The sequence below is a fragment of the Haliotis rufescens genome, unplaced genomic scaffold, assembly GCF_023055435.1.
Source record: "Haliotis rufescens isolate VD_foot unplaced genomic scaffold, xgHalRufe1.0.p SCAF_12, whole genome shotgun sequence".
NCBI lineage: Eukaryota > Metazoa > Mollusca > Gastropoda > Lepetellida > Haliotidae > Haliotis > Haliotis rufescens.
Window position 1 is genome coordinate 18,154,475 of NW_025963802.1, and position 27,059 is coordinate 18,181,533.

Sequence of the window (27,059 nt, forward strand, 5' to 3'; positions counted from 1 at the left end):
GTATGCTAATCATGCCGAGTTTGCAGAATTCAGTATCTTTCAGTACGAGGAAAACGATTTTTAAGATCTTTGTTTTTTAAAATATTTTTATGAATAATTAGTTTTCTTGCATATTTTCAACATTTTCCTGATTTACAATATTAAGTATAAGGTATAAGTTGTACTACTCATTTATGTTATGTTATCACTTTTTAAATATTCAGGCGTAAATAAATAATATAATACATATTTATTTTAACAAAACGTTTTCAGATGTCATGATTGATAATAATTTACCAATGTATCTTGCTAACAACATTATGGTTGTCTATGAATAGATATTAAAGGACACATGATTTTTCACGACCTGAAAAAATATCTTGACCTGCAAAATATCCACTTTGCAGGTCATTCGATAAACATGTTAGATTCAAAGAAATACAAATATCACATATCTCTATATTAACCTTAGTATAACGTATTATTTATATTTAATAACTGTTGGCTGGTACAAAGCTGACAGACACATGACATTCTACATGTACATACACTGCATGTAGATACCTACATAAACGAAAACGATATCTTTGATAACAAAAATCGGATATAGAAATACATTTGTCAAATTGTTCAATATTTAGATAGTACTTGTTCAATATTTAGATAATACTCGTTGAGTAAACCTTTCTTCGTGTAATTAGTACATCACAACATGACTACTGGATTAATACCAATTTAAAAAATGGTGTTTTTATCACTGAAATATATATTCGTCGTATCCATTATTATTTTATTGTAAATGAGGGTTAATTTATGCATTCATCTGAGTTAGTTTACTGTAAACTGCAAGTCACTATACCAATAGTCATGGTAATATTCCACCTGTTATAAAACTTTTTATGTAGAGCACAGTGTCTTATGATTTATCCCGTACTCGCATCTATAGTGTACACACACTCACCGAGGTGTGCTTATGAGACAATATATAATGAAATTAGTCGTTCATCTTTTCATGTCTTATTTGTAGATTATGTGAATTGTGTTTAGGACCTTTATTATAATGTGAATACCAATTTAAAGGAATATATATATATATATATATATATATATATATATATATATATATATATATATATATATATATATATATATATATATTAATTAGCTTCCACTTAAACAGGTTGACTAAATTATCAGGATCACTATATGTCACAATGTGGTCTCGTGTTACTGTTTATTCTGTAAGCTGCCTTGTCATGCCACGCCCACACATCGGGAAAAAACAATTTTTGTAAGAGTCATGTCTCTTTTGTTGAACTTCCCAGTTGTCAAGGCTACCGGACAGTTTCATACATCCGTGGAGCGGTCTCTGTCTTATATTTACACATGCACTGAAAGAAAATACATATCACGAATTTCAAAAGAAATGTTGTCGATCACCCCGAGACATTACAAAAGCTATATATAATATTTCAGTCTGCTAATACAAATGGCTGGGCGGACTGCTCTAGGCTTGATTTGATCAAGAACATGGTAAAATCGTGAAGTAGAGGACAGAGTTCGTTTGTGGTGGAAAAAAATGTTCGTCACAAACCAAACCGATTACTAATAATATATACTAGTATATGTTCATGGAAATATGAAGTATCTCGCGATCAAACACAAACGTTGATTAATATAGTAATATTTTCCCATGATACATCAAACCAAAAACATATAATATATGGTAACATATAATATTTTATGGAAATAGTATGAACTATCCCTCACAAACATTGATTAGTACGGTACATGTGTTTCATGATACCTCAAACCAATTACTTATAACATGTAAGTATTTATATTTATGTAAAGATTTAAACCTATCTCACTATCCTGATCAAACGCTGGAATGAATTGTACATGTTTTCGATTTCACTTTTCAATCAATAGCATTTGGATCGGCGTTAGTCTCCATCCATAGCATATAAAGACGTAAGTGATGGGGATACACCGGCAGCAGCCTGCGTTGATGATGGAACAGGTTAAGTCATGATGTCGTTACAAAGGAATCTTTAATGTTACCATAATATATCCTTGCATCTGTGCGTAACGGGAATATTAATATTTGATTTAAATAATATGTTGGGACACACAGCTTTTCCTTTGTTGTGTAGCATTACTTAAATCGCTGAATGCTCAAGATGACTGCTGATAACAATGAGATGCTATTGACCGTAAGTGCATTTACGTGCAAGACAGTAATGGGATGTAGCACAATTGGACTGATATGAACAATAAAATCTGTTTCATTGTCATATATTGTAACATTGCACATGTTGCTTCATTGCATATAGAGTTCGTCAAGTGGTATCGAGTTTTGGCCATTTAGTTTCATAACATATCGCATGTTAAATTATATCATATATTATATATATCAAACGAATAATTCATTTTAGTTTACCATGGAATGGCCTTTATACAACTGCATTCTCTATATGCAGGAGCACTTATCCTTGGTGAGTCTATCACTGAAGTCACTATTCAAGTGAAGTCATTTATTCTAAAAAACAACGGTGGTACAAGAGCATAGTTTACAGACTGTTTACAACTACATACAACACGTGATGAAAGACAGACATATAAATACTGGTATGATATACAACATTATTTTGTGGTAACAGTGGTGAGAATAATCGAAATAACTTAGAAACTTTCTTGATATCTTTAAGTCCTGTAGCACATAACCCCCTCACCTTGCATCAAATCTGTACTGAATGATAAATCTACAGATGTACAGTAATTCTATCCTTAATAAGCAAGTCTAGATAAATCGACAGTACATCTCATCTAGGGACGGGTCCTTTATATGGACAACTTCTTATTGTTTATAAAAAATCATAATCTAGAAATCATGAATTTAACTAATAATCACTGCCTTAGAGACTTAAGCAAGTCTGATAACTCATATTTATAAGTAAATACGCCTGGCCAATATACTCTTTTTCTTGTAAATAGACATACTACTAGTTTCGGACCACCATTCTTTTATTTTACTCTTGGCATGAAAGTCTAACGACTAAAGAATGGGTAGTCCATCACCTTCTTTAGTAATATATATCTATAGAGCTAGAATAAACATGTAAATAGATAAACTCGTCTGCAATAGATGGAGAGTTGAACGCTTGTAAGACCCAACACATGTTATGTTACATCAGGCAATTGATTCTAACTTGGTTACGTAATTATTCACTTAAACAGATCCGATGATCATTTGGCACCACCACATCAGACAATAATTACATGATACAACGTACCTCCTTGACTGAAGAGCGGTTGAACAGGGGCCTTTAATCTTCATCGTTGCCTTGATGGGTTGTCTATGAGGACACACATCACCATCGTCATCCCCATCGGGGGAGGGAACTTGGGAGGAGATGACATTGGCACATCAAAGTCGGGGTGTGAGTAGGTGTGATGTGATCATGTAGTCCAATCACCAACCTACCCCTCTGATGGGACCCTATCACTACCGGGTGTAATTAAAGAACAACGTGATTATCACTACTTTGTAATAAGCGCAGTCAGAAATGTGGTGATTTAACGGTGACGCAAAAGGCAGTAATTGTTTTAGATATCTGCCTTTTCGGATCCTAATTGAGTGCATGAGAAACTAAACGGATTATATCTGTTACACCACTAGTTTCAAATAGAAGTTGAATCCTTTACCATTTTGATATGGGCTATCAAGATAATTCCAGGGTTTCAAATCCATAATTTGTCACCTATGATTCGTGGAGAAAAAGAACTACCGGGTTATTAATTATCTTTGAATATGCTCTCAAAAAGCATGCCCGTAAAAGTAGACAATTACAGATACTCTACATTCTTTTTTATAAATCAACAGCAATGTATTCTTTTAACTTTATCTATAATGGTCGTATCATTTTCAACTTGAAAAAATGACATGCTCACGTAAACAATTTACAACGCCTAACTGACCTGCTTGACATTCACTGTCTTCAATAACTATTCCACGACAAAAGCGTCGACGTATATCACGGTATACATGTAGTTAATTTCAGAATGTCGCGCTTCAAGTATTGTTAACATGTAATACTCAAAAGAAGTTGAAGAACCCACGACTCATGTATATCACTAGAGTTAAACTGTCATGGCATGACATCCAAAAAATCGGGTGTTCTTTCACTTGGGTAGTATATATGAGTCAATCGGGACATCCAAAACGGAATATTTAGGGCAGTATACATTCATTACATTATCTTCCTATATGTTTTCTGGTCGGGGTTAGGGCATGTTTAACTTCCATTCATTGATAAATGAGATGAATCCCCATCCTTCAGAGCTTACTCATTTAAAGGGACTAACACCCGACTAACTGACAGTCCAAGCAAATTTGAGTCCATTATTTACATTATTTATAACCCCTGTCTCAGTCTACTGTGATTCAAATTGTATAATATATACTACTCAAAAGAAGTTAAGGAACATCCGATTTATTCCTGTTGCTAATCTCCAAGCGTTACGTATTATGATAGGCGTCATGTAAACTATGTAGCGTTTACTGGCTTGGGAATGTGAAACTTAAAGTAGAAGAATATATTTGATTTTGATAAAACTTGAAGAAAAATATGATGATTTTCGCACTGTTATAGTACCCCTGGACGTCGTGGTATCGCTAATCTGTTAATGCCATATTAACGATAGTGATAGGAAACATCAGTTAAGAATCGGGTGTTCCTTTACTTGTTTTGAGTAGTATATATCAATTTAGTATTACACAGCGACACATGTCCCAATTTCATACATATTGTTTTTATTACAATGGCTAAATCTAGAATTGGAATGAGAACACGGCAAGGGGACTATCGTCTCCCTTTCAGATTAAGATTATTAACACTCGTTACCTGATGTATGAATAGCAGTCCGGGCAACGATGGGAAGTATTGAAACTGACCCGGTCTGCATATGATTAAAAACGTTTTGATATACCTGTAGTTCGGAATGCAGTTATGCTGAAGGAGCTTACTGCTCTTGCTTGTCAAGTAATGCATAACCAAATGTATGCGACATTTCTGTATAAAGTTTAAAGAACAAGAGTTACTCGACAAGTATCAGTATAAGTAACATGTCCTTATGACTTAGCGCAGAAGGTGTTGTAGTTAAACACTGTGTCTCGTGGATTAATATTTTGTAACAAGTCACTGCGCTTGTCAACGCCGAGCAACGCACGATGTGACGAGGAATAAAGCTTGTATCACACAACTATTGTATCACGTATTGTATATATCTCAACGCAGCGTGAGGGAAAGCATCAGAGCGTCATCGCCTTCATAAAAGCGTATGTGTTAACACATCCACTCTCATGCGCTGGGACTCACTATAAATGCCCAGGTGCTCGGAAACGTGCAAAATTTTGAATAGATATCACACATAATTAATAACTAATAGCCTATTTTGTTGTTGTATGTTTATGAAATTGTAAATTCCTCCCGTCTTTTCGAGTATTAAGGGGATTATATTCGAACAAATATCTCTTTTTTAGTCTCGAGTTGACGCTACCCTCTCTTCACTAATATCTCAATCTTTCTCAGGGCAGAAACCGTCCCTCATTGATAGCTGTGAATAGCGAGGTCATTTAGTTCACCGGTGTGAACGTCGTCACAATGGACAACAAATAGACCCAATTTTTAATTACTGTATTCGTTGACTCTGCTAGTAGTATACCTTTGTCAGCCCTTTTGTACAGGTGAGACGATGTTCACATACAGCTCGCCTCATCTAGGACGTACGGCGTTCAGCGCTCCATACAGCGCCGCGGCGACACGCTCACATGCGTCCCTACAATGATACGCTGATGATGGCCGAGGACAACCTGATAAGCGATGTGTGGAGCTTGCTGAAGGCAGTCGTGCTGTATCGCAGCTGTGCGCGCTTGGTCTCAGACGCTCACTGGCCTCAACACGCGCTTCTTTAATTAATGAGCGACTGGAGAAAAAAATGAAATAGGGTAAATAGTGAAAAAACTTATTGCGGGAGGTCCGCAGTAGCGCAAATACTCGTGATGTTTTCTCCTATTGGTGGGTCTTTGTGGATGGGCACTTGCCTACCACTTCAGCACACCCTTGCCAACTCCTCGCAGCGCTGTTAGCACCGATAGGTTATTCTCGGCTTTGTTGCAGAGCGAAGTGTTTAGGGGAATCAGGAGCTTTGCCCATGTGTAAGACACACTTTGAGTTATAATGATGTCCTTTCTATACCAGTTACGGGACTGAGCCAGGGAGATGCTCTTGGCCCTAGTACGAACCTTATTACTCTGCACAGCTACCAGTTGTGTAGGATGTTAAACTTGAATACTTTGGTGAAATCCTGGAAGGTCTTAAAACTGATTGAAAGGGTTTATTCTAATTCCAATATTTCATAAAAGCAAACACCCGTACATTGACAAGAACACTTCACGAATATCATTATTTGGAATACCCGTTTACAAAAAGCCAGGTTACCGGTCCATCTGACCTGCGAGACAGCGGTGAGCGAGTGAGTGTTGTTTAACGCCGCTTTGACTAGCTTTCAAGATGTATCAGGTCGTTATGGAGTAAATCACAAAACGTCTGAGATCGTTGACGTCCTCCACTTTCGCAAACAACGGACACGAGTATTGAGCTGTCGGTCCAAGGATTATGATCGAGGTAAACCTAGCACTGGAACCCCCGACCAGCGGATACTGGTACGACAAAGGCGCGTTACTGTGCACAGTGAGCTGAACCTAAGACCTGTTTGCAATATGCGCCCTCAACCCAGAGCAGGAAGAACAATGGCATCAGTTCTGCCTGCCATGCACAAGTCGGACCGGAAGTATGCCTAGTAAAAACAGGAACTTCCGGTCTAGTTGATACCACAAGTTCCCTCTTATGCTCATGAGACAATCATTATCATCATAGAATTAATTTATTTACAAATTCGGAAACAATATTTCCCTCTTCTTAACATTTCCAATAATTTGATGAGTAAAACATATTAAAAAATCATAATTCGTCTGTAATGCATCCGGCTGCATAACTTGCATATGTTAAATAAAGGTGCACGTTAATGTTTATGTACGTTCGCGCGCGCGCGTGTTTGTTTGTGTCTGTGTGTTTTGTTTGTTTGTTTGTTGTTTAACGCCGCACTCAGCAATATTCTAGCTATATAACGGCGGTCTGTAAATAATCGAGTCTGGACCAGACAATCCAGGGATTGACATCATGAGCATCGATCCACGCATTTGGGATACGATGACATGCTTTAACCAAGTCAGCGAGCCTAAACACCCGATCCCGTCAGTCGCCTCCTACGACAAGCATAGTCGCCTTTTACGGCAAGGATGCGTTGTGAAGGTGTGAATGCAGTGTAACACAACACTAAAGCAAAACACGTAAACACGTTAATTGTATTTGTTAACAATTATTTTTACATTTTGAACTTGTTCTTGTTCAATTTATGTTTCTCTCCCTGATCGACTGACATCTGGCGTCCCCTGGCGTCCCCTGGCTCCCCGCCCCTCTTCCACCGGACTGTTCTAGCCGTAGTGTAATCTCCGTCACTCGTCACATTTAGAGTGCATGACACCGCTCCAAAACCACAACACAACTGACACCAGCTGATAATTATACCATAATTCGCCCATTAAAATTCGTAATATTCGACATATAATTAGTTAGTGGAAGGTTTATGTGCGATATTAGTCATTACAATAAGCTGTGATTTATAGACCATCTCGTTTTGCACAGTTTGATTGGCCATATTAATTGTTTTAGCTGAAATGGATGCAAAGCTTCGTCGCACCACTTGCACATCGTTCGTTGTCAAAGAACCTCGGCCCACTGTGGCAGTGAACGTAGGAGGTTGACTATTTGCCAGGATTTATAAAGATATTTCTTTGGTATCCTGTTGTGTTCTGTTGTTCTGTTTCTGGGCGAATCTTTCATTGATAAAACATGTTGTCATAGCAACAAAAACATGTCTGTATCTTCCGTCAAAATAACACAGTAAAATATAACGCTTAATCAATACAAAGGGTACACACACATAAGCACGCACGTAAAGCTTTAACAGCAAACATCGACAACAGACACGCTCAAGCAAAAGAGGAAAAACAACAAAGGCAAAACATAGCCCCAAAACAAACATATCGCAAGATAAAAAGCTCCCAATTAACCACTCGAAATGCACCCCCAAACAAACAAACAATAACAACAACAAAAACAAAAAAACTCCAAACAACAACAAACAAATCACACATTAAATAAATAATATTAACAAAATCAAACAAAAAAAACTCACAGTGTAAAGCAATACTAAAAGCAACCGTCGAAAAAGTAGTAATAAATAACGATATTAATAACATAATACATAAATAAAATACGCTAATAAATAAATCTAAACAAATGAAAAGAAAACAAATATTTTGACATATATCTCTGGTTTCTCCATTTTACAAAGGGATATACTTTCATGAATACGTTGATAATCATTATATCTAGATAACATCTGTAGAATAAAAAATATATACCTTTAACTCGTGTTTTTATAGTTGTGAAGTTTCTGTGAAATGTAGCAATTTCCTAACATAAATACATACCAAAATTATTACCCGAGATCCGATATTCTGGTTGAGACACAACCCTCGCATCCCGTGACGGACATTTATACCAGGGGTATAACACGATATTTATACCAAACATAAACTCTACAGATAGAGGGCAAAGTAGTTTAAACTACAGTGTAATGATAGCCTAATCCGTCACCCGAGATTTGTGGGGTGTCTCACGTTCAGAGAAATATCATAGTTTTCTTCTACTGAAGTTTGATGTTGTCGACCCAAGGCTTAGATGTGAGGTCCCGATAGTCCATAGGGGGTCGGGTTTCATTTCCGAGCTTGTATTTAGACGTATTATTCCTATCAAAATCTTGACTATCCATTTTTATGTTATATCGTTTTAAACCCGTAACTATAAAACTTAATGGAGCTTCAGTAAATGCTACTAAAGTGAGGAGATATATATCCGAGAGATTGTCCCGAGATGACCCCGGTCGGGGCTCAATCGGTTGCCAAACACGCCCAGTTTCATTCAGAATTGTCACATTCGAAAGCTACCATATATTTAGGCCACAGTCTGTTTTAAAGAGAGAATAAGCTTGTTTTAGTCCCTAATCCTTTGTATGACACGCCCAGTGATATGATCCGCCCGTGTGGAGTTATTTTGAAGGGGTATAAGTACGTTATTTGTACGTGACCCACGCAACGTTATTTCATACATAGAACGTAACGATCTTGTTTAGTTATCAATATGTTATCGCTCAAGCATGCTCATTTAATAAGGTAAATACATAATAATTAACAAATAATCTAAACATTATCAAACGAGACATCGTCTCAGTATTCAATCCATGTATCAAGATGGGTATTGTGTGGTCAAAATGGTGGTAATTGTGACCTTGGCGTTCATCATAATATCAACCACTGGTTGTCCAAGTCATGACTGAATTACGTGTGTCCATTCACATAGTGGTCACCGCTTAATACGCCCAATGTGTTTCGTTGGAAAATTGAGACTGGTTACTCTCTATCACTGACGTTGTGTATTGAAGATCGTGGGTACCTGTGTTATTGATGGCCGCGATACAGTGGCATCAACATGGACGTGATCCCGTCTCGCCACTACCGCATTCTAACAAGGATTTGTTGTTTCAGGGGCGCCGGAGTCTAACCTGCTGTTCCATCCCTACCGGAAGCCAAAGCGGATCCGAACTGCCTTCTCCCCGAGCCAGTTGCTGAAGCTGGAACAGGCGTTTGAGAAGAATCACTACGTCGTCGGTCAGGAGAGGAAGGAGCTAGCAGCCAAACTCAGCCTCACAGAAACACAGGTAGATCTACCTACATGACGCTAATACACTGTGTGAGTGGTGAGGTGCGTCCGTGAGTGAGTGAGTGCGTCCGTGAGTGAGTGAGTGTTTGGGTAAGTAGGTGGGTGAGTGAGTGGATGGGTGTTATGTGGGTTGGTGGGTGCTTGAGTGAAACACAGGTAGGCATACCTACCAACATGACGCTAATACACTGAGTGAGTGAGTAGGTTCGTCCGTGAGTGAGTGCGTCCGAGAGTGAGTGAGTGTTTGGGTAAGTAGGTGGATGAGTGAGTGGGTGCGTGAGTGAGTGAGTGCGTCCGTGAGTGTGTGAGTGAGTGTTTGGGTGTGTATGTGGGTTGGTGGGTGCTCGAGTGCTACACAGGTAGGCGTACCTACCTACACGATGCCTATAAACCTACTGAGTGAGTGAATGAGTGCGTGCGTGAGTGTGTGAGTGAGTGGGTAAGTAGGTGGGTGAGTAATTGAGTGGATGGGTTTGTATGTGGGTTGGTGGGTGAGTGAGTGAGAGTATTTAAACATCGCATTCAGTAATATTCCAACAATAATGAATTTCGATTATGTAGTTAAAGTGTTTTTGAAAGATTACACTCTTTTGCGTACAATATTTACCTTAAACTTTCATAATAATCGTGTTTAAGTTTAAAGGTGACTACAATCTATACACCGTTGAAAAGCGAATATTATAGTTCATTTAAATAAATAAAAAAATTAAGTACACCATGAAAAATCAACATCGAGTAAATGCATTTGGTAAAGTTTACCACGGTGGAGCGTACCTTCAAAGTGACATCCTAGATTCAAATACAGTACCATAACACCGCGGGTGGGAGCATTATGAATCATAATAGTATGAAATATTGCTACTCATGAAAACACATTTATGGAATCGATGAGCGAGAAAGTTTTAAATGATTTCCAAGTTTATTTAACCGTCCGTGAAAGTCTAGCGTTATTAGCTCAAAGAGAATGCCTGTTAGCGTGAGATCAATGGAGGATCGCTTCTCTGGTAATTCTCGCATATGAGATATAATGTGGTGATACTCGCTGCTGGATACATGCTTATGACGACAGATTAGTGCTAGAATTAAACAGTCTTTCCGACATAGCCCTCAAAATATTTGTTTTTGGCCCTCTTTTCCTGATTGGGTCGTGGGTTCAGTGTTACCCCCGCAAGGCAAACTGTAAAGCGAGCAGAAGCTTTTTATCACAACACGGCGATCGGAAATCAACCTCACGCTCGCTAGAAGAGCGCGTGATATTGTCCGTCATCTGTGACAACTTATTGAGCCTCCGACATTGGAGAGTTCTGCAGTTGAATACGACGGCCCTCCATCCATGGGTTAATGAAAATTCCGCTATAAAGTTGTGCCATTGATTCCTATGAGTAGCCATTGCAGATATAACGCACGTCCGAATTTTTCAGATTTCAGAAAGAAGGAAATTAGGTCTGGTATTTCTGTCGAATTAGGCTTAAATTATTTCGCCGTGTTGGGATTGGGGCAGATTATCTCATTTACACGACCAAACTGTAATTAGAAGTTTGCTTTACGTGCTCAAACGCATTTAGACAATAAAGACTGTTACAAAGGCGGCCTATCTAAGTGGATGTTACTCTGCTTAAGACCCAAGTCTTGAGACTCAAATCAACATCGGGAGGTCTGTAATTGACTCGATGAGGCGAAATTCAACCACGCCGTATTCTTTACTCCGGGGAGCGTATTTTGACGGCAGATGATGGGTCGATATCACGTGAAATGGAAAAATATTTTCCAAGTATTCTCCTGCTATTTGTTCAATCATATTTGTCCGTTGTAGGATGTTTGAAGCAGTCGACTCAGTGCGGAGTGATGAGGCCCCGTCTCTTGTATCCTTCCGCTAACTTAACGTCGTACCTCCTTGTTGAAAACCCCTTCAAAGATTTGTCAAATTATTATGTCAGTGATTCGCGTCACATTGAACTAAGGAGCTAGTTAGGCGGTATCTTCAACATAATGTTGGGCTAATGAAAATCAGTGTAATTGTCGCGGGGCTTGACAAGAATCGAACAAGTCGTATTTACAGCGGCAGTTTGATTAACCTGCACGATTCACCACGGAGTTATTGGCCCTTGGGTCAAGGTTAAGCCATCGGGATGCAGCCGCACGCCTACCTCCAATAGGGGCACAACTTTTGTGGTGTCTACATAATTTACATGCTATCAAATAACATTAACAAATGGTAATTGGCCCAATTGTGGTAGATGTTTATCTATATCGGCCTTCACTAGTGTGCCGCGATCATGCCGGGCACAAATGCTACAAGCAAGGTAGGATAGAGGCGGACATGGGGACATCTTGGTACTCACATATTAACACGTGTGCGATTAGCACTACTCTGGGGGGGAAAATGAGGTACATGACTTTGTATCAGAGGGGCTAATAACGCATGTTTTAGCGTTAACATATGCTGTAGGGTCAAGTCAAGGGTCGTCTCTAACTCGTACTTTATTGCCAGTGACTCCCTATTTGAAATATTGCTGATGCGACGATAAGACGCATGCCACTCACATTCACCAGCTACAATATTTCTGAGAAATATATTCTGCCAAATATATCTTGAAATGTTATCAAGTAGTTGGGTATTAGGTGTACATCTTATTTTGTGTATGTTTGTCATAAAAAATAAATGACGGCTACACTTACAGGCTTACGCTGTGTCTGCGAATTGGATTTCTTGTGTTCAATATCCTTTATAAACATAAATGCTTACTAAAATATTTATTTTTCTAAACAGGGCTTGAAACATGTGTTGTCGAAAGACGTTAATTCATTAAAGGAATTTACATATTTACGTACCCTACTAACAGATTGTGTGTCAGTTGTTTTTTTGAAAGATGAAATACGTCAAAAAGGCACTCAGTACACGTTGGCCAAGTCGTTTAATAGCAATAGTGTGCCTTACATCTTCTACCTGAGCGCGGTTATTAAAGGTGAAATTGTACCGTATATGCGGTACACTTTACACAGTGGGAGGAGGATCGGGCGGGGGAGATAGCCTCGCGATAAACACAGATAACCACCGGTAGGACTGGCATATGTCGGTGTAAAGCACGTGGTGGGTGTTTTATACCAAGCAATCTCTCGTTAGAAACTGATCCCATGTGGTAAATGCTGTCATTTCCTGGTCTTTGACCACTGACCACGGGTCATCCTCCTTTATATCTGTTCATTGGTTGCTTTATACGTTTATTAAACACGTGAACACAGGGAGATGGCGCTAGCTACCCGATACGGCTCTCGCTCATCTCCCCCATGATGCTGGGCACCATATATCATCGTCAAACCCCATCATGTCAGCTGTCCTGCCCCCGTATATCCACCCTTTTCACATCGCCAAGCAGTTTAGCACGTTTCTCATTCCAGCTTCAACACGCCTTCAGAGGAAGGATAGGCGACCTGATATCTAACAATCGACACCATTTAATTTCAAAACTAAGTTTTGTGTAGCTCTTCATCGTTGATAGCCCGCGCGTGCTCGCAATTAGGACCACATTAAACATGATAATTTGTTGGTAATGAGGAAAGCGGGATTAAAGTCCTTCCTGGGTTGGGGGGACACGTTTGGGACCTCTTCAGACGTGCTAGGGTAAAGACACTTCAGACCATATCAGGTGTTGTCCTCACAATTACCGTGTTCAACTTCAATACAGGTTTTATCTGAGTCTAATTTGTCCATATCGGCGATCAGCCCGCTTGTCCCGATGTTTGCTCTCCTCGGGGAAAGTGTTGCGAGATCCGGCCTCGCTATGGCCCCCGCCGATACAAGACACCCTTTCAAACCTATTTGTTCCGCGTATTTGTCAACACGTTGCTGAATAGCCCAGGATTGTTCCTTTTCTGTAGTTGACGACCATAAAGGCCCGAGTAACCGATAGCCCGCCGCCTCAACATCCACGCCGATATGTTTCACACCGTCTTTGACGCTTCTCCCGAATGCAAAGCTTGATCGCCTGCGTATGTCTATGTTCACGTTCGTTCCCCTCCCACTTCCAACGATGCCCTACCCCCACCCTGGCGGAACACTGATCCCCTCACCTGTTTGACACCTCATTGTGCCCCCACACATTGGTCAAACTACGTCTTTGAGGAGCATTAACTTAATTGGCAAACATGTTGTTGAAAGTGACCGCCATTATCCGACACACCTTCTATAGTGCCCGGATGGAAGGACGACAATGAAGGGAGATAATGCTCTTTTATCATCTCGACAAGCGTTGTCAAAGAAGGTCGCAGTTGCTGAAGATGTCAATGCGTCTTACTTTCAAGGGCTAATTGTGTGATAATTGAACGTACGTGCAGGTTTTAACAACAATTTCAGTCATGTTCTCACTTTTGTTCGTATTTATTAGTGGAATCACTTCATTGTTGCGAAGATCTCATTCTCCCGTTTTAATGTCTCACTGTTCAGACCAGACTAACATTTTGGCCCAGAAATCAAGTTATCTTATTTATAAATATATATCTATAAGATAAAAAATCAAAAATCCAAATGGAGCCAAGGACAATGCTAAATTTCCTAAAGCTGGGGTAATCTTGACTTGCCAAATCATTCTAGACTTGAGTTGTATTCATTTTAAATTTATTTTCAAGGGAGACAGACAGTGTTCAGCCAGCTATTGATATTTAGTCGTACTGTGTATAAATTGTCTGATTAGGATTTTCTTGTGCAATAAACAGTTACCAAAGGGTTATTTGAACACGATGATGTTTTTGACATGTATACGTATGGGACCATTAGCTGATTACAACGTTAGCTGATTGTAATAGCCATTTGGGGGAGTTGGCTGGTCATAATACGGTATAGCATGTGTCCAGCGAGTTAACATCCTGCAGTGGGTGACAGGTCCCTTGACCCTTGTGCAATATAGGAAGTGTGAGATATGTTTTTGTTTTGATTGGTGACAGATCCAGAGTCAAAGTGTCCGGTCATTTAAATTGGGCAGTGACTGATGGTCAAACGGCAGCCATTGGGTGACTGATCATGCAGAAGATGACTGATCCAAAAGCCATAATGTGGTATGGCTGGTACCACCTGATCAATTATCCCTTGACTCATCACATAGCCAGTATGCAACATGCCACTTGCCTGATCTTTTAACATGGTTCACCATGTGGCTGATCAATTGCCACGGGGCAGTTCAACAGGTGCCCGATCTCTTAACATAGTTCATCAAGTGGCTGATCCCATAGCCACAGTGTAGTTTAGCAGGTGTCCGATCTCTTAACATAGTTCACCAAGTGGCTGATCCATAGCCACGGTGATGTCTAACAGGTGTCCGATCTCTTAACATAGTTCACCAAGTGGCTGATCCCATAGCCACGATGATGTCTAACAGGTGTCCGATCTCTTAACATAGTTCACCAAGTGGCTGATCCCATAGCCACAGTGTGTAGTTAAGCAGGTGTCCGATCTCTTAACATAGTTCACCAAGTGGCTGATCCCATAGCCACGATGATGTCTAACAGGTGTCCGATCTCTTAACATAGTTCACCAAGTGGCTGATCCCATAGCCACAGTGTGTAGTTAAGCAGGTGTCCGATCTCTTAACATAGTTCACCAAGTGGCTGATCCCGTAGCCACGGTGAAGTCTAACAGGTGTCCGATCTCTTAACATAGTTCACCAAGTGGCTGATCCATAGCCACGGTGCAGTCTAACAGGTGTCCTATCTCTTAACATAGTTCACCAAGTGGCTAATCCCATAGCCACGATGATGTCTAACAGGTGTCCGATCTCTTAACATAGTTCACCAAGTGGCTGATCCCATAGCCACAGTGTGTAGTTAAGCAGGTGTCCGATCTCTTAACATAGTTCACCAAGTGGCTGATCCTATAGCCACGGTGAAGTCTAACAGGTGTCCGATCTCTTAACATAGTTCACCAAGTGGCTGATCCATAGCCACGGTGATGTCTAACAGGTGTCCGATCTCTTAACATAGTTTTCCAAGTGGCTGATCCCATAGCCACGATGATGTCTAACAGGTGTCCGATCTCTTAACATAGTTCACCAAGTTTCTGATCCCATAGCCACAGTGTGTAGTTAAGCAGGTGTCCGATCTCTTAACATAGTTCACCAAGTGGCTGATCCCATATCCACGGTGAAGTCTAACAGGTGTCCGATCTTCTTAACATAGTTCACCAAGTGGCTGATCCATAGCCACGATGATGTCTAACAGGTGTCCGATCTCTTAACTTAGTTCACCAAGTGGCTGATCCTTTAGCCACGGTGAAGTCTAACAGGTGTCCGATCTCTTAACATGGTTCACCAAGTGGCTGATCCTATAGCCACGGTGCAGTCAAACAGGTGTCCGATCTCTTAACATAGTTCACCAAGTGGCTGATCCTATAGCCACGGTGCAGTTTAGCAGGTGTCCGATCTCTTAATATACTAGTAGTTCACTAAGTGGCTGATCCATAGCCTCGGTGCAGTTTAACAGGTGTCCGATCTCTTGATATCCTGGTAATACACTAAGTGGCTGAGCACAGAGTGCAGTTTGCAGGAGGCACCTGGAGTATTATTCTAGAAGACCTCGGTTATTATTTTAAAAGACCAAGCGTCATATTCTACAAGACCGAGTGTACTCTTCTACAAGACCCAGTGTCCTATCCTTTATTGTGCTGCAGCATGGACGAGGTCCAGCCTTACAGCTTCAATTTTAGTTTTACAATGCAGTCGCCTAGCCCTACCCTGTAACTGATGCATATCAGAACGTGTACCCTGGCGCCTGTCTTACCAGACCAGCAGCCAGACGTTATGCCCTAGCTCGCTGCTGTCTGTTGTGGACATATTGCATTAATAATTTTGTGAAATGAAATATTCGGTATTCATGCTTAATTTATCCCTTTCAGCTCTGTAATTGAATTTCAGTCGTGCCAGATCTAAATTCTTTTGTCAGCAGACTATTTTGCTGTCGAAATTGGAAAATATTTCACAACTTACCACTTCTCCCTAATGCCGACTGGCGTTAATAGGAGGGGTATAATTATGAATCGCTCAGCACTATATACAAATCCCATGAATGAATCTGTCAGAGTCATTTTCCTCGCCGGTCGGTTAGGCTGGGATGACAATAGCAAGCGGCAGGAAACATGGTATATAGTGATGGACTCAGGCCATATAAAGGCAGGGTATATGTGGCAAGTGACACCCGGTCGGTATTCATGCCAAGCCCCATGCAGGGGCCAATCAAATCTTGTAATGCCTTGGTGTATGGCTGCCACGCTAAGCAGGCAGGCCAGCTATTTATCTATGCTATAATCATACCGCTATCACCACTAATTCCTCTATGTTCCGCCCTAGGAGGGGGGCGAGTGATGCATCATATGGCTTTAATAGGTTCCTGTAATATACAACAAAAAGAGATGTGCTATATTAACACGGCTTCATGGGTAAAATGAGAGAAGCGGTGTGGCGGTTATATCAACCCATCTCCCATCAACCCATCCTTATATCAACAAAGTCTGCTCACAATGTACATCCCAAGTATCTACAAGCCCGATCGCTCCATCACCATCACCATCACCATCATACCCTAGCCACATTCTAACCCACTTCCCACCCACCCCTATCCCTACGACCACCCCAACACCCCAACCTCCCGCTGCGCTCCACTTCAGCCCCTGTATTGATACACAGGGGCGATATGCATTTATATTAGCCAATTTCTTCGTGTCATTATTTGGTGTTTGACCCGAAAATTGTTTATCTGTCACATATTGTAGTGGCCGTGTCGTTACACTACGTGATTAGTGTCAGACTCGCAAAGTAAACACTATATTTTATATTCATTGACGTAGTGTCGAGGTATGATAAATTACCCTGTCGTCTTTTTTATGCTGTACAACATAGAATAGAACAGAGAAACTACTGCAATGTCTTCTTAATGGGCTGTTTTGTATCGTCTGTGTAAAACATGACATGGTGTTCTTAAGCTAACAGTAAGTAAGGAGACGTCCATTTGCACTGAGGGGCGGTCGGGTAGCTTAGTGGTTAAAGCGTTCGCTCGTCACGCCGAAGACCCGGGTTCGATTCTCGACATGGGTACAATGAGTGAAGCCCATTTCTCGAGTCCCCCGCCTTATTTTTACTGGAAAATTTGCTAAAAGCGGCGTAAAACCATACTCACTCACTCACTCCATTTGCACTGCAAGTATTGTGCAATGAGATTTATGGGTTAAACACTACTCCACAATACTGCACACACATGCAAGGGTGATATAATATATTGTAGTGCGTACAATTAACTGAGTAGCTTTTTTTATGTAGTTATACAGATCAATAATTAGGTTTCACATAGCTTTTTAAAATATATTTCCTTTGTATTGTCAAGCAAAATGTATTAAGCAAATAACACATTAATGCAAACCAACACGTCAAATTCATAGCAAAACGAACAACCATTATTTTGAATAAAAAGTTAACTTTTAACAGCATATAAATCTTGAATTAATGAAAAAATACATTTGGTTACATTCAGTCCGAAATGAAATTGAATATGAAATTCTATGCTTTTCAACGAAATGAGCCGGTAAGTCTCTCATAACAACGCTTTTATTAGGACTGTGGTCACAGGTCTCCTATCCGAATAATAACTCAAACCCAGGAATGAAATCAACTTTGTCTTTTTATTCATGATATTTTCTAACTCAGTGGTTAATTATAAGGAAAATAGACTCTATTTGTAGCAAATGTGTCTAATTCCAGTACATTTATTAACTTCACAGTGTGTGTGTGGTTCTCGGGCTGGGCGACATTAGCTCATTATACTTGCAGCCACCGGCGCGCAGAGAAAATGGTTGATTTGAATGATAAACCTATAATATTGTGTGTGGTCACGGTTGGAGAAGCTGGGGGTGCGTGACGGACTATGTCCCCCCAACAGCGTCAGGGATGACTGACACACGTCAGCGGAAACTTCTACACGGAACGACACTTACAACAAAATTACTGCCCTACCACAAAGCACAGAGACGAGGGAGGCCTATATTAGCCTTTATTGAGGCATAATCTAGTTTGTAAGATATTTCCATTGTGTGTTGTTTGTGTGCAGTCAGGGTAGGGGTACTGATGGACATTACTGTTGTAAGAGACGGTAGATTAGTGCCAAGTGTGCTTACAACTGTAGCGGACCCCCCGAGCATAGCGTTATAATTCAAAGATGTTGTCCCCGAACAAACCCCCCCCCCGCCTAAAGCTAATGCTAGACTTTGAGGCCGATTGTCAAATGAGGGTGGGACTATTCTCCGTTCAGACCCAAGTGCATATCAACAAAATAGAAGTCACCCCCAAACCGTTCTCCAATCCTACTCAGCACCATCAACCTGAACGCATCCCCTTTTCATCTCTCGGAAATTACGAGACTTGTGGGCTCCTTTAACGATATATTTGTGTGTAACCTTATAGATAACTTTATTTCGGGGACTATGCGTCAGTGTAGGGTCGAACCTTTACTGGTGCTGTGTTGTTGGGGTGTTGGGTGGGTGTGTGCATGGGGTGGGGTGGGGGGCACTCCTGGGTAATTAGAACTTGCAAGTTGGGTGATTTGTTTTTTGCGAGGGGTGGGATTGGGTCTAGGAGCACACGTGTTGGTAGAAAAAAACCCAGCGTTCACATTTACGCAAAAGGTAAACCCTATGGAGTGTTATCCCTGTTTGTCCGGACACCTTGCCACCCTGTCGGTTACCTAGGGAACATGTATCACCAAACAAAGGAAAATATCGATGATTTGTTAATTCTGACCTTTTTTTCATAAGGACAATTTTGCTGAGTTTAAACGCAGTTTCGGGCAGAAATACTGTCTGGTGCGGCGTCAGGCAAAACATAAATCCTTACTTTTTATGCAAATTGTGTGAGCGGAAGGGTAGGGCGTGTCCGTATCATGCTTACTATTCCTGATGTTCAACAACCAATTTATATAATTTTCACCACTATTTTGCCTTTTACACCCAGTGAATCTCGGCAGCTGACCGAGACTGATATTATCTGGCGTCGACGTATCATATTCAGCGTAATTTATCTCAATGTAAGCATGCATATTAATTGTCTTTTCTATTTAATTTAAGGTGAAGGTATGGTTCCAGAACCGGCGAACAAAATACAAGCGTGTCAAGTCAGAAGAGGGCTGCTCGTCGCCACCTCACCCCCTCGACCAATCGGAGGCAGTGGAGGAATCTGAGAACGAGGCTCTGGCAGAGGAAATGATACCACGTGACTGTGGAGACGACGATGACGTCGAAGACGCCAGTGATGACGAGTGTGAAACAGTGGATGTTTCGTGACAATAGCTGGCGTTAATCAGTGACTGTGCTGTCATAACGTCATTCATTGTGGTCAATTCACAAACGCCAAATGCTAACCACAGAGACGATTTACACATTTTATGTACCGTACTCACAGAAAACGAGTCCACCTGACCAAAGAAATGTTGACATAATGCTGACCACATACTACAAACTGATTATATTGAACCTCTACGGCAATATTTTGACGTAATATGGTTGGTTCGTTGAGATTTGCACTTCACATCTTTGTGTCACGTTTGTTTGATGTTTAACGCCGCTCTCGGCATTATTACAGCCATTTAAAGGCGAATCTAGACCAGATAATTAAGTAATTGACATCATCAGCATCGATTTTACGCAATTGGGATACGATGACATGCATCAGCCAAGTCAGCGAGCCTGACCACCCGATCCCGTTAGTCGCCTCTTACGACAAACATGGGGTGCTGCAGACCAATTCTGACCCGGATCTTATCGGATGGTTCACACATGTCCTTATACTGTATTCACTGTCCTATTGGTCGACAACATTATGTGAATGTATAATCATATTTCATATGGAACGTAACATATCACAGAAATGCAAATTTTACAATGATAGAGACGTAGACATTGGATTTGAAAATGACATGTAATAATGTGAAATTTACGCGTTAATTTATGAAATCAATTATATGTATGAAAGTGCTATTAAACACGACCACGCTCTTGTGAATACTGATAAATATATTACAGGGCTAGTTCTTGTTTAACTCATATCACCACGTGATTTTAGACAACCTTATTCTGTGAGACTCATATACCATCTACACGTGATGTTGAATGACTGGGCGGAGTAGTGTTTGACTTGTTTACACATGATGTAAGAACATTATTCTGTGAGAAGTGTTGGTAGTTGAATGTCTGGGCGGTGAAATGTTTGACTCTTCTACTGATGATGTGCAACAACATTATTCTGTGAGAAGTGTTGTTAGTTGAATGTCTGGGCGGTGAAATGTTTGACTCTTCTATTGATGATGTGAAACAACATTATTCTGTGAGAAGTGTTGGTAGTTGAATGTCTGGGCGGGGTAATGTTTGATTTATATCTATACGTTATGTGAGACAACATTATTCTCTGAGAATTGTTGGTCATAGATGTCTGTCCGGGGTAATGTTTGACTCGTTTACACATTTTGGGCTGGACTCTAGTGACTAGTAATGGTCACATCACTGAACATGTCCATGTTTGACTAGTCACCATATAACGTTAGAGATACACGCACCCCACTAGTAAATATGGAGACTTATATCACAAGGTAGTTAAAATGTTTAGGGCCCGACCTTTTGATATTTGTGATTGTGGTGGATGTGGCTTGTTTGGAAACCAGATATTTTTCAGCCACATCTTCAGGATATTGTTTTAATTAAAACTATGAGTTTTAATAATTTAAAAAAAAAATCGTGCAACAATTTAATTTGTGTGGCAATTAATTTCAGTTTGTTTTAAACTATCTGAAGCATTAATATCTTTTTTTTCTGGGACAGTTACAGTTTTTCGATAAAATCGCAGCCCTCTTCCATCCCCAACTCTCGAATATCAAATGGTCGCCCCTTACACATACATGTACCGTGAGAGTAACACGCCCCACTAGTGAATATTGATACGTATATCACAGGGCAGTTCATTGTTTGACTAGTCTACATATATATGCACTATGAGACAAACACGCCCACTCTCAAGTGAATATTGATACTTATGCAGTTAAATGTTTACACATACATGTAGTATGAGAGAAACACTCTCACACTTTCTAGTAAATATTGACAACTACATCAAAAGGCAGTTAAATGTTTGACTTGTCTACACATATATGTACTATGAGAGAAACACTTTCACGCTCTCTAGTAAATATTGACAACTACATCAAAGGGCAGTTAAATGTTTGACTTGTCTACACATATATGTACTATGAGAGAAACACTCTCACGCTCTCTAGTAAATATTGACAACTACATCAAAGGGCAGTTAAATGTTTGACTTGTCTACACATATATGTACTATGAGAGAAACACTCTCACGCTCTCTAGTAAATATTGACAACTACATCAAAGGGCAGTTAAATGTTTGACTTGTCTACACATATATGTACTATGAGAGAAACACTCTCACGCTCTCTAGTAAATATTGACAACTACATCAAAGGGCAGTTAAATGTTTGACTTGTCTACACATATATGTACTATGAGAGAAACACTCTCACGCTCTCTAGTAAATATTGACAACTACATCAAAGGGCAGTTAAATGTTTGACTTGTCTACACATATATGTACTATGAGAGAAACACTCTCACGCTCTCTAGTAAATATTGACAACTACATCAAGGGCTGTTAAATGTTTGACTTGTCTACACATATATGCACTATGAGAGAAACACTCTCACGCCCTCTAGTAAATATTGACAACTACATCAAAGGGCAGTTAAATGTTTGACTTGTCTACACATATATGTACTATGAGAGAAACACTCTCACGCTCTCTAGTAAATATTGACAACTACATCAAAGGGCAGAGATAACTGCCCACACTCTGGTGAATATTGATAATTATATCACAAGAAATATAAATGTTTGACTTGTTTACACGTGATAGAGATAACTGCCATCATTCTAGTGAATATTAACAATTATATCACAAGACATATAAATGATTGACTTGTGTGCAGATGATAGAGATAACTGCCCACATTCTAGTGAATATTGATAATTATATCACAAGAAATATGAATGTTTGACTTGTTTACACGTGATTGAGATAACTGCCATCATTCTAGTGAATATTAACAATAATATCACAAGACATATAAATGATTGACTTGTGTGCAGATGATAGAGATAACTGCCCACATTCTAGTGAATATTGATAATTATATCACAAGAAATATGAATGTTTGACTTGTTTACACGTGATTGAGATAACTGCACACACTCTAGTGAATATTGATAATTATGTCACAAGAAATATAAATGTTTGACTTGTGTGTACTTGATAGAGATAACTGCCCACATTCTAGTGAATATTGATAATTATATCACAAGAAATATTAATGTTTGACTTGTGTGCACATGATAGAGATAACTGCCATCATTCTAGTGAATATTGATAATTATATCACAAGAAATATAAATGTTTGACTTGTGTGCACATGATAGAGATAACTGCCCACATTCTAGTGAATATTGATAATTATATCACAAGAGCTGTAATGTTTGACTTGTGTGCACATGATGAGAGTTACACACCACTATTGTGAATACTGATATCACACGACACATACAGGTTTGATGTAGTGTGATTCACACACTGAAATGACTGTAAATGTGAAAGTGATCGCTGTATGAATCTCGCGATTCAAGAAGAAACAGATCGTTATTGTTAACCTTCATAGTCCGCAGCACTGATCGTTCCTCTTGCCGGGTATTTCACTGTTTGTTACTGTCTATCATTACACATATTGATTTGATTAAAGTTGATTGTATTACCCAACATGTGTCCATGATTATCATTGATGAGGTAACATAAAACCGATACTTACAGACCAGCAGATTCGTACTTTGCCATTTACCGTTACAATCTTCGCTTTGAACGGTGTTGTTTTACAAGTGTGTGTCCGCTATGAGATTACAGTAAACTACGGTTATAACGAACACGCTTATAACGAACTGACAGCTATAACGAACATATTTTTAGTCCCTGCCATTTGTTGTAGATATGCTGTATATATGCTTATAACGAACTACGGTTATAACGAACAAAAATTAGTGGTCCCTTTGAGTTCGTTATAACCGTAGCTTACTGTAATGTGGAAAAAGGGAGCTCAACATGACGTATGACACTTTGGTTAAACCACTGAGAAAGAGTATGGTACTGACAGACCAAGGATCGAAATTGGATCGAAATAAGATTCGACACTGCGATCACCGTTAATGCAACACTGCACATCGATTACGATGCCTAATATTAATGAACAACACGAACGTCCTTTCGTTCGAAAATGGGTCGATACGGGCAAGTTTTATCTATCAGTTGAAGTGAATGCGATCACCGAGTCGGAGTCATATGTCTTTAGGTCAGTGTACCTCTTCATAATGTAATTATAATCAATGTCTTTGAATTAATGTTTTTGCCCGAAAAATGAATAAAGGACATTAAAGGTCCCCTATTTCGATCTGTTTTGAAAGGGCAGTTGGTCTTTGGCGACAGCTGTAGATACATAACAAAACAGAATGGAACAGGTGAATAGCTGACACAGATATCTCTGGATTTATATTACGCCACGGACAATAACCATCAACCAGTATTTATGTCACATGTTTCATACCTTTCCTTTTAGGTACTTAGTATATTATTCAAGATGAACAGATTTTTTTATCACTACCGTACCGTTGTTGGCCTTTCTTTACCTGAATAAGTTGATCTGTTCATTAACATAATAACTGAAGCACACCAGTGACCAGATCCTGCTGAAATTGTATGTGCCAGGAAACATATGTTTCAAGGTTTGGATGTCACTTTGTTACAATTCCCATCAGGAATATGGCTGTCCTGAAGAAACTTCATTGTCCCCACATATACTAAAAAAAGAAAGTATTCACCCATGATTGATGATGGCTGAAAACGAAACAACGGGATATTATTATTATGGTGGTGTATTTAATCCGGGTATTATGGACCTCAAATGTGCTGTGTTGTTAACGTTTTTATTCTGTTTGGTCAAATCCAGTTTTTAAGTGCTTGCTTTCATTTGCTCGGCAGTTTAGCACCTGGGGTTTCATTTACGTGACATTCAAAGCTTGTCACAAACCACTGTTCTTGGAGTCACTCTGACGTTGCTACATAGATAATTATGCAAAATATCAAGAACTGATATTCAAGTATATTGTATAAAGACACTTCCGTCATATAATGTAATAATAGTAATATATAAAGATAGCTGTGAGTTTATATATCTATTGATTGCTGGAAATTGATAGTAATAATTAAGTGAAATATTGTTGATAGCGCTTTTAAAACGGCTGTACTCCATTTGTCAGATATCCCGGTTGTCACATACCCCAGTTGTCAGATATCCCGGTTGTCACATACCCTAGTTGTCAGATATCCCGGTTGTCACATACCCCATTGTCAGATACCCGAGTTGTTAGGTATTGGGGTAGAGATGATTCGCACTAACTCCAAAGTCGCAGCAGTGTCACGTGACTAAGCGAGACAGAAAAACGATATATTTAAATAATACACCAATACAATTCACTATTATTCATTTATAATGTTTATTGCATATGCAGAGTCATTCAGTATAGTTTGGTAAAACGTCACCAACAATTGTTCAGAAATGAATAATATTAATTATGCGGAGATTACCCATAACCCCCGACATACGTAACTCTTAATCCGATATAAATGGTAATTTGTAACCTGAGATAAATGATAATTTTTAATCTGAGGTAATTAATAACACTCAAGCCGAAAACAATGATAACTATTTATCCGAAATGAATAATAACCCTCTTTCCGATATAAATGATAACTCTTAGTCTGAGATAATGAATAACTCTTAATCTGATTAATTGATAACTAGATTTATCCCAGACAAATCTTAACTGTTAATCAGAGATAACTGATAACTAATCGCCCAATACATGATAATTCTTAATCCAAAATAAATGATAGCAATTTATCCGAGATAAATGAAAATTATTTATCTGAGATGATTGATAACTCTTAATCTGATTAATTAATAACTATTCATCAGAGATAAATTATGACTATTTATCCGAGATAAATGATAATTGTTAATCAGAGATGATTGACAATACTTTATCCGAGAACAATAATAACTATTTATCCGAGACAAATCATAACTCTTAATAGAGATAGTTGATAACTATTCATCCAAAATAAATTCTTAATCCAAGATAAATGATAGCTATTTATCCGAGATGAATGATAGCTCTTAATCCAAGATAAATGATAACGAATTATCCGAGATGAATGATAGCTCTTCATCCAAGATAAATGATAGCTATTTATCCGAGATAAATGATAGCTCTTTATCGAAGATAAATGATAGGCTCCGGGTAAGCTATTTATCCGTGATAAATGAAAGCTCTTCATCCAAGATAAATGATAACGATTTATCCGAGATAAATGATAGCTCTTAATCCAAGATATATGATAACGATTTATCCGAGATAAACGATAGCTCTTAATCCAAGATAAATGATAGCTATTTTTCCGAGATAAATGATAGCTCTTAATCCAAGATATATGATAACGATTTATCCGAGATAAATGATAGCTCTTAATCTAAGATAAATGATAGCCATTTATTCGAGATAAATGATAGCTCTTAATCCAAGATAAATAATAGCTGTTAATCTAAGATAAATGATCACGATTTATCCGAGATAAATGATAGCTCTTAATCCAAGATAAATGATAGCTATTTATCCGAAATAAATGATAGTTCTTCATCCAAGATAAATGATAGCTATTTATCCGAGATAAATGATAGCTCTTTATCCAAGATAAATGATAGCTATTTATCCGAGATAAATGATAGCTATTTATCCCAGATAAATGATAGCTCTTCATCCAAGATAAATGATAGCTATTTATCCGAGATAAATGATAGCTCTTAATCCAAGATAAATGATAAGCCATCGTTTTCAGTTGAATAATAACTCCTCAGTTTGAAAGAGGGGTTAACTCTTCATTCCAATGACTCCTCCTTTTAGATATTAAGCTAGACCTTGTCTCCTCTACATCGAACAAATCTCAGACATGTCTTTAGCACGTCGTTGATTACTATTTTGA

At 39.1% G+C, this 27,059-nt stretch overlaps 1 protein-coding gene across 1 annotated transcript in view; it reads left to right on the top strand.

The window, feature by feature from the left end:
• Positions 1–23,729, top strand: part of LOC124145668 (homeobox protein EMX1-like) — a 28,554-nt gene extending 4,825 nt beyond the window's left edge. Inside the window, exons 2-3 of the mRNA XM_046515535.2 lie at positions 9,713–9,885; positions 19,984–23,729. Of these exons, the coding sequence (XP_046371491.1) occupies positions 9,713–9,885; positions 19,984–20,199 (389 nt within the window). The 3' untranslated portion in view covers positions 20,200–23,729. The remainder of the gene's footprint in view (positions 1–9,712; positions 9,886–19,983) is intronic.
• The last annotated feature ends 3,330 nt before the right edge of the window (positions 23,730–27,059 follow it).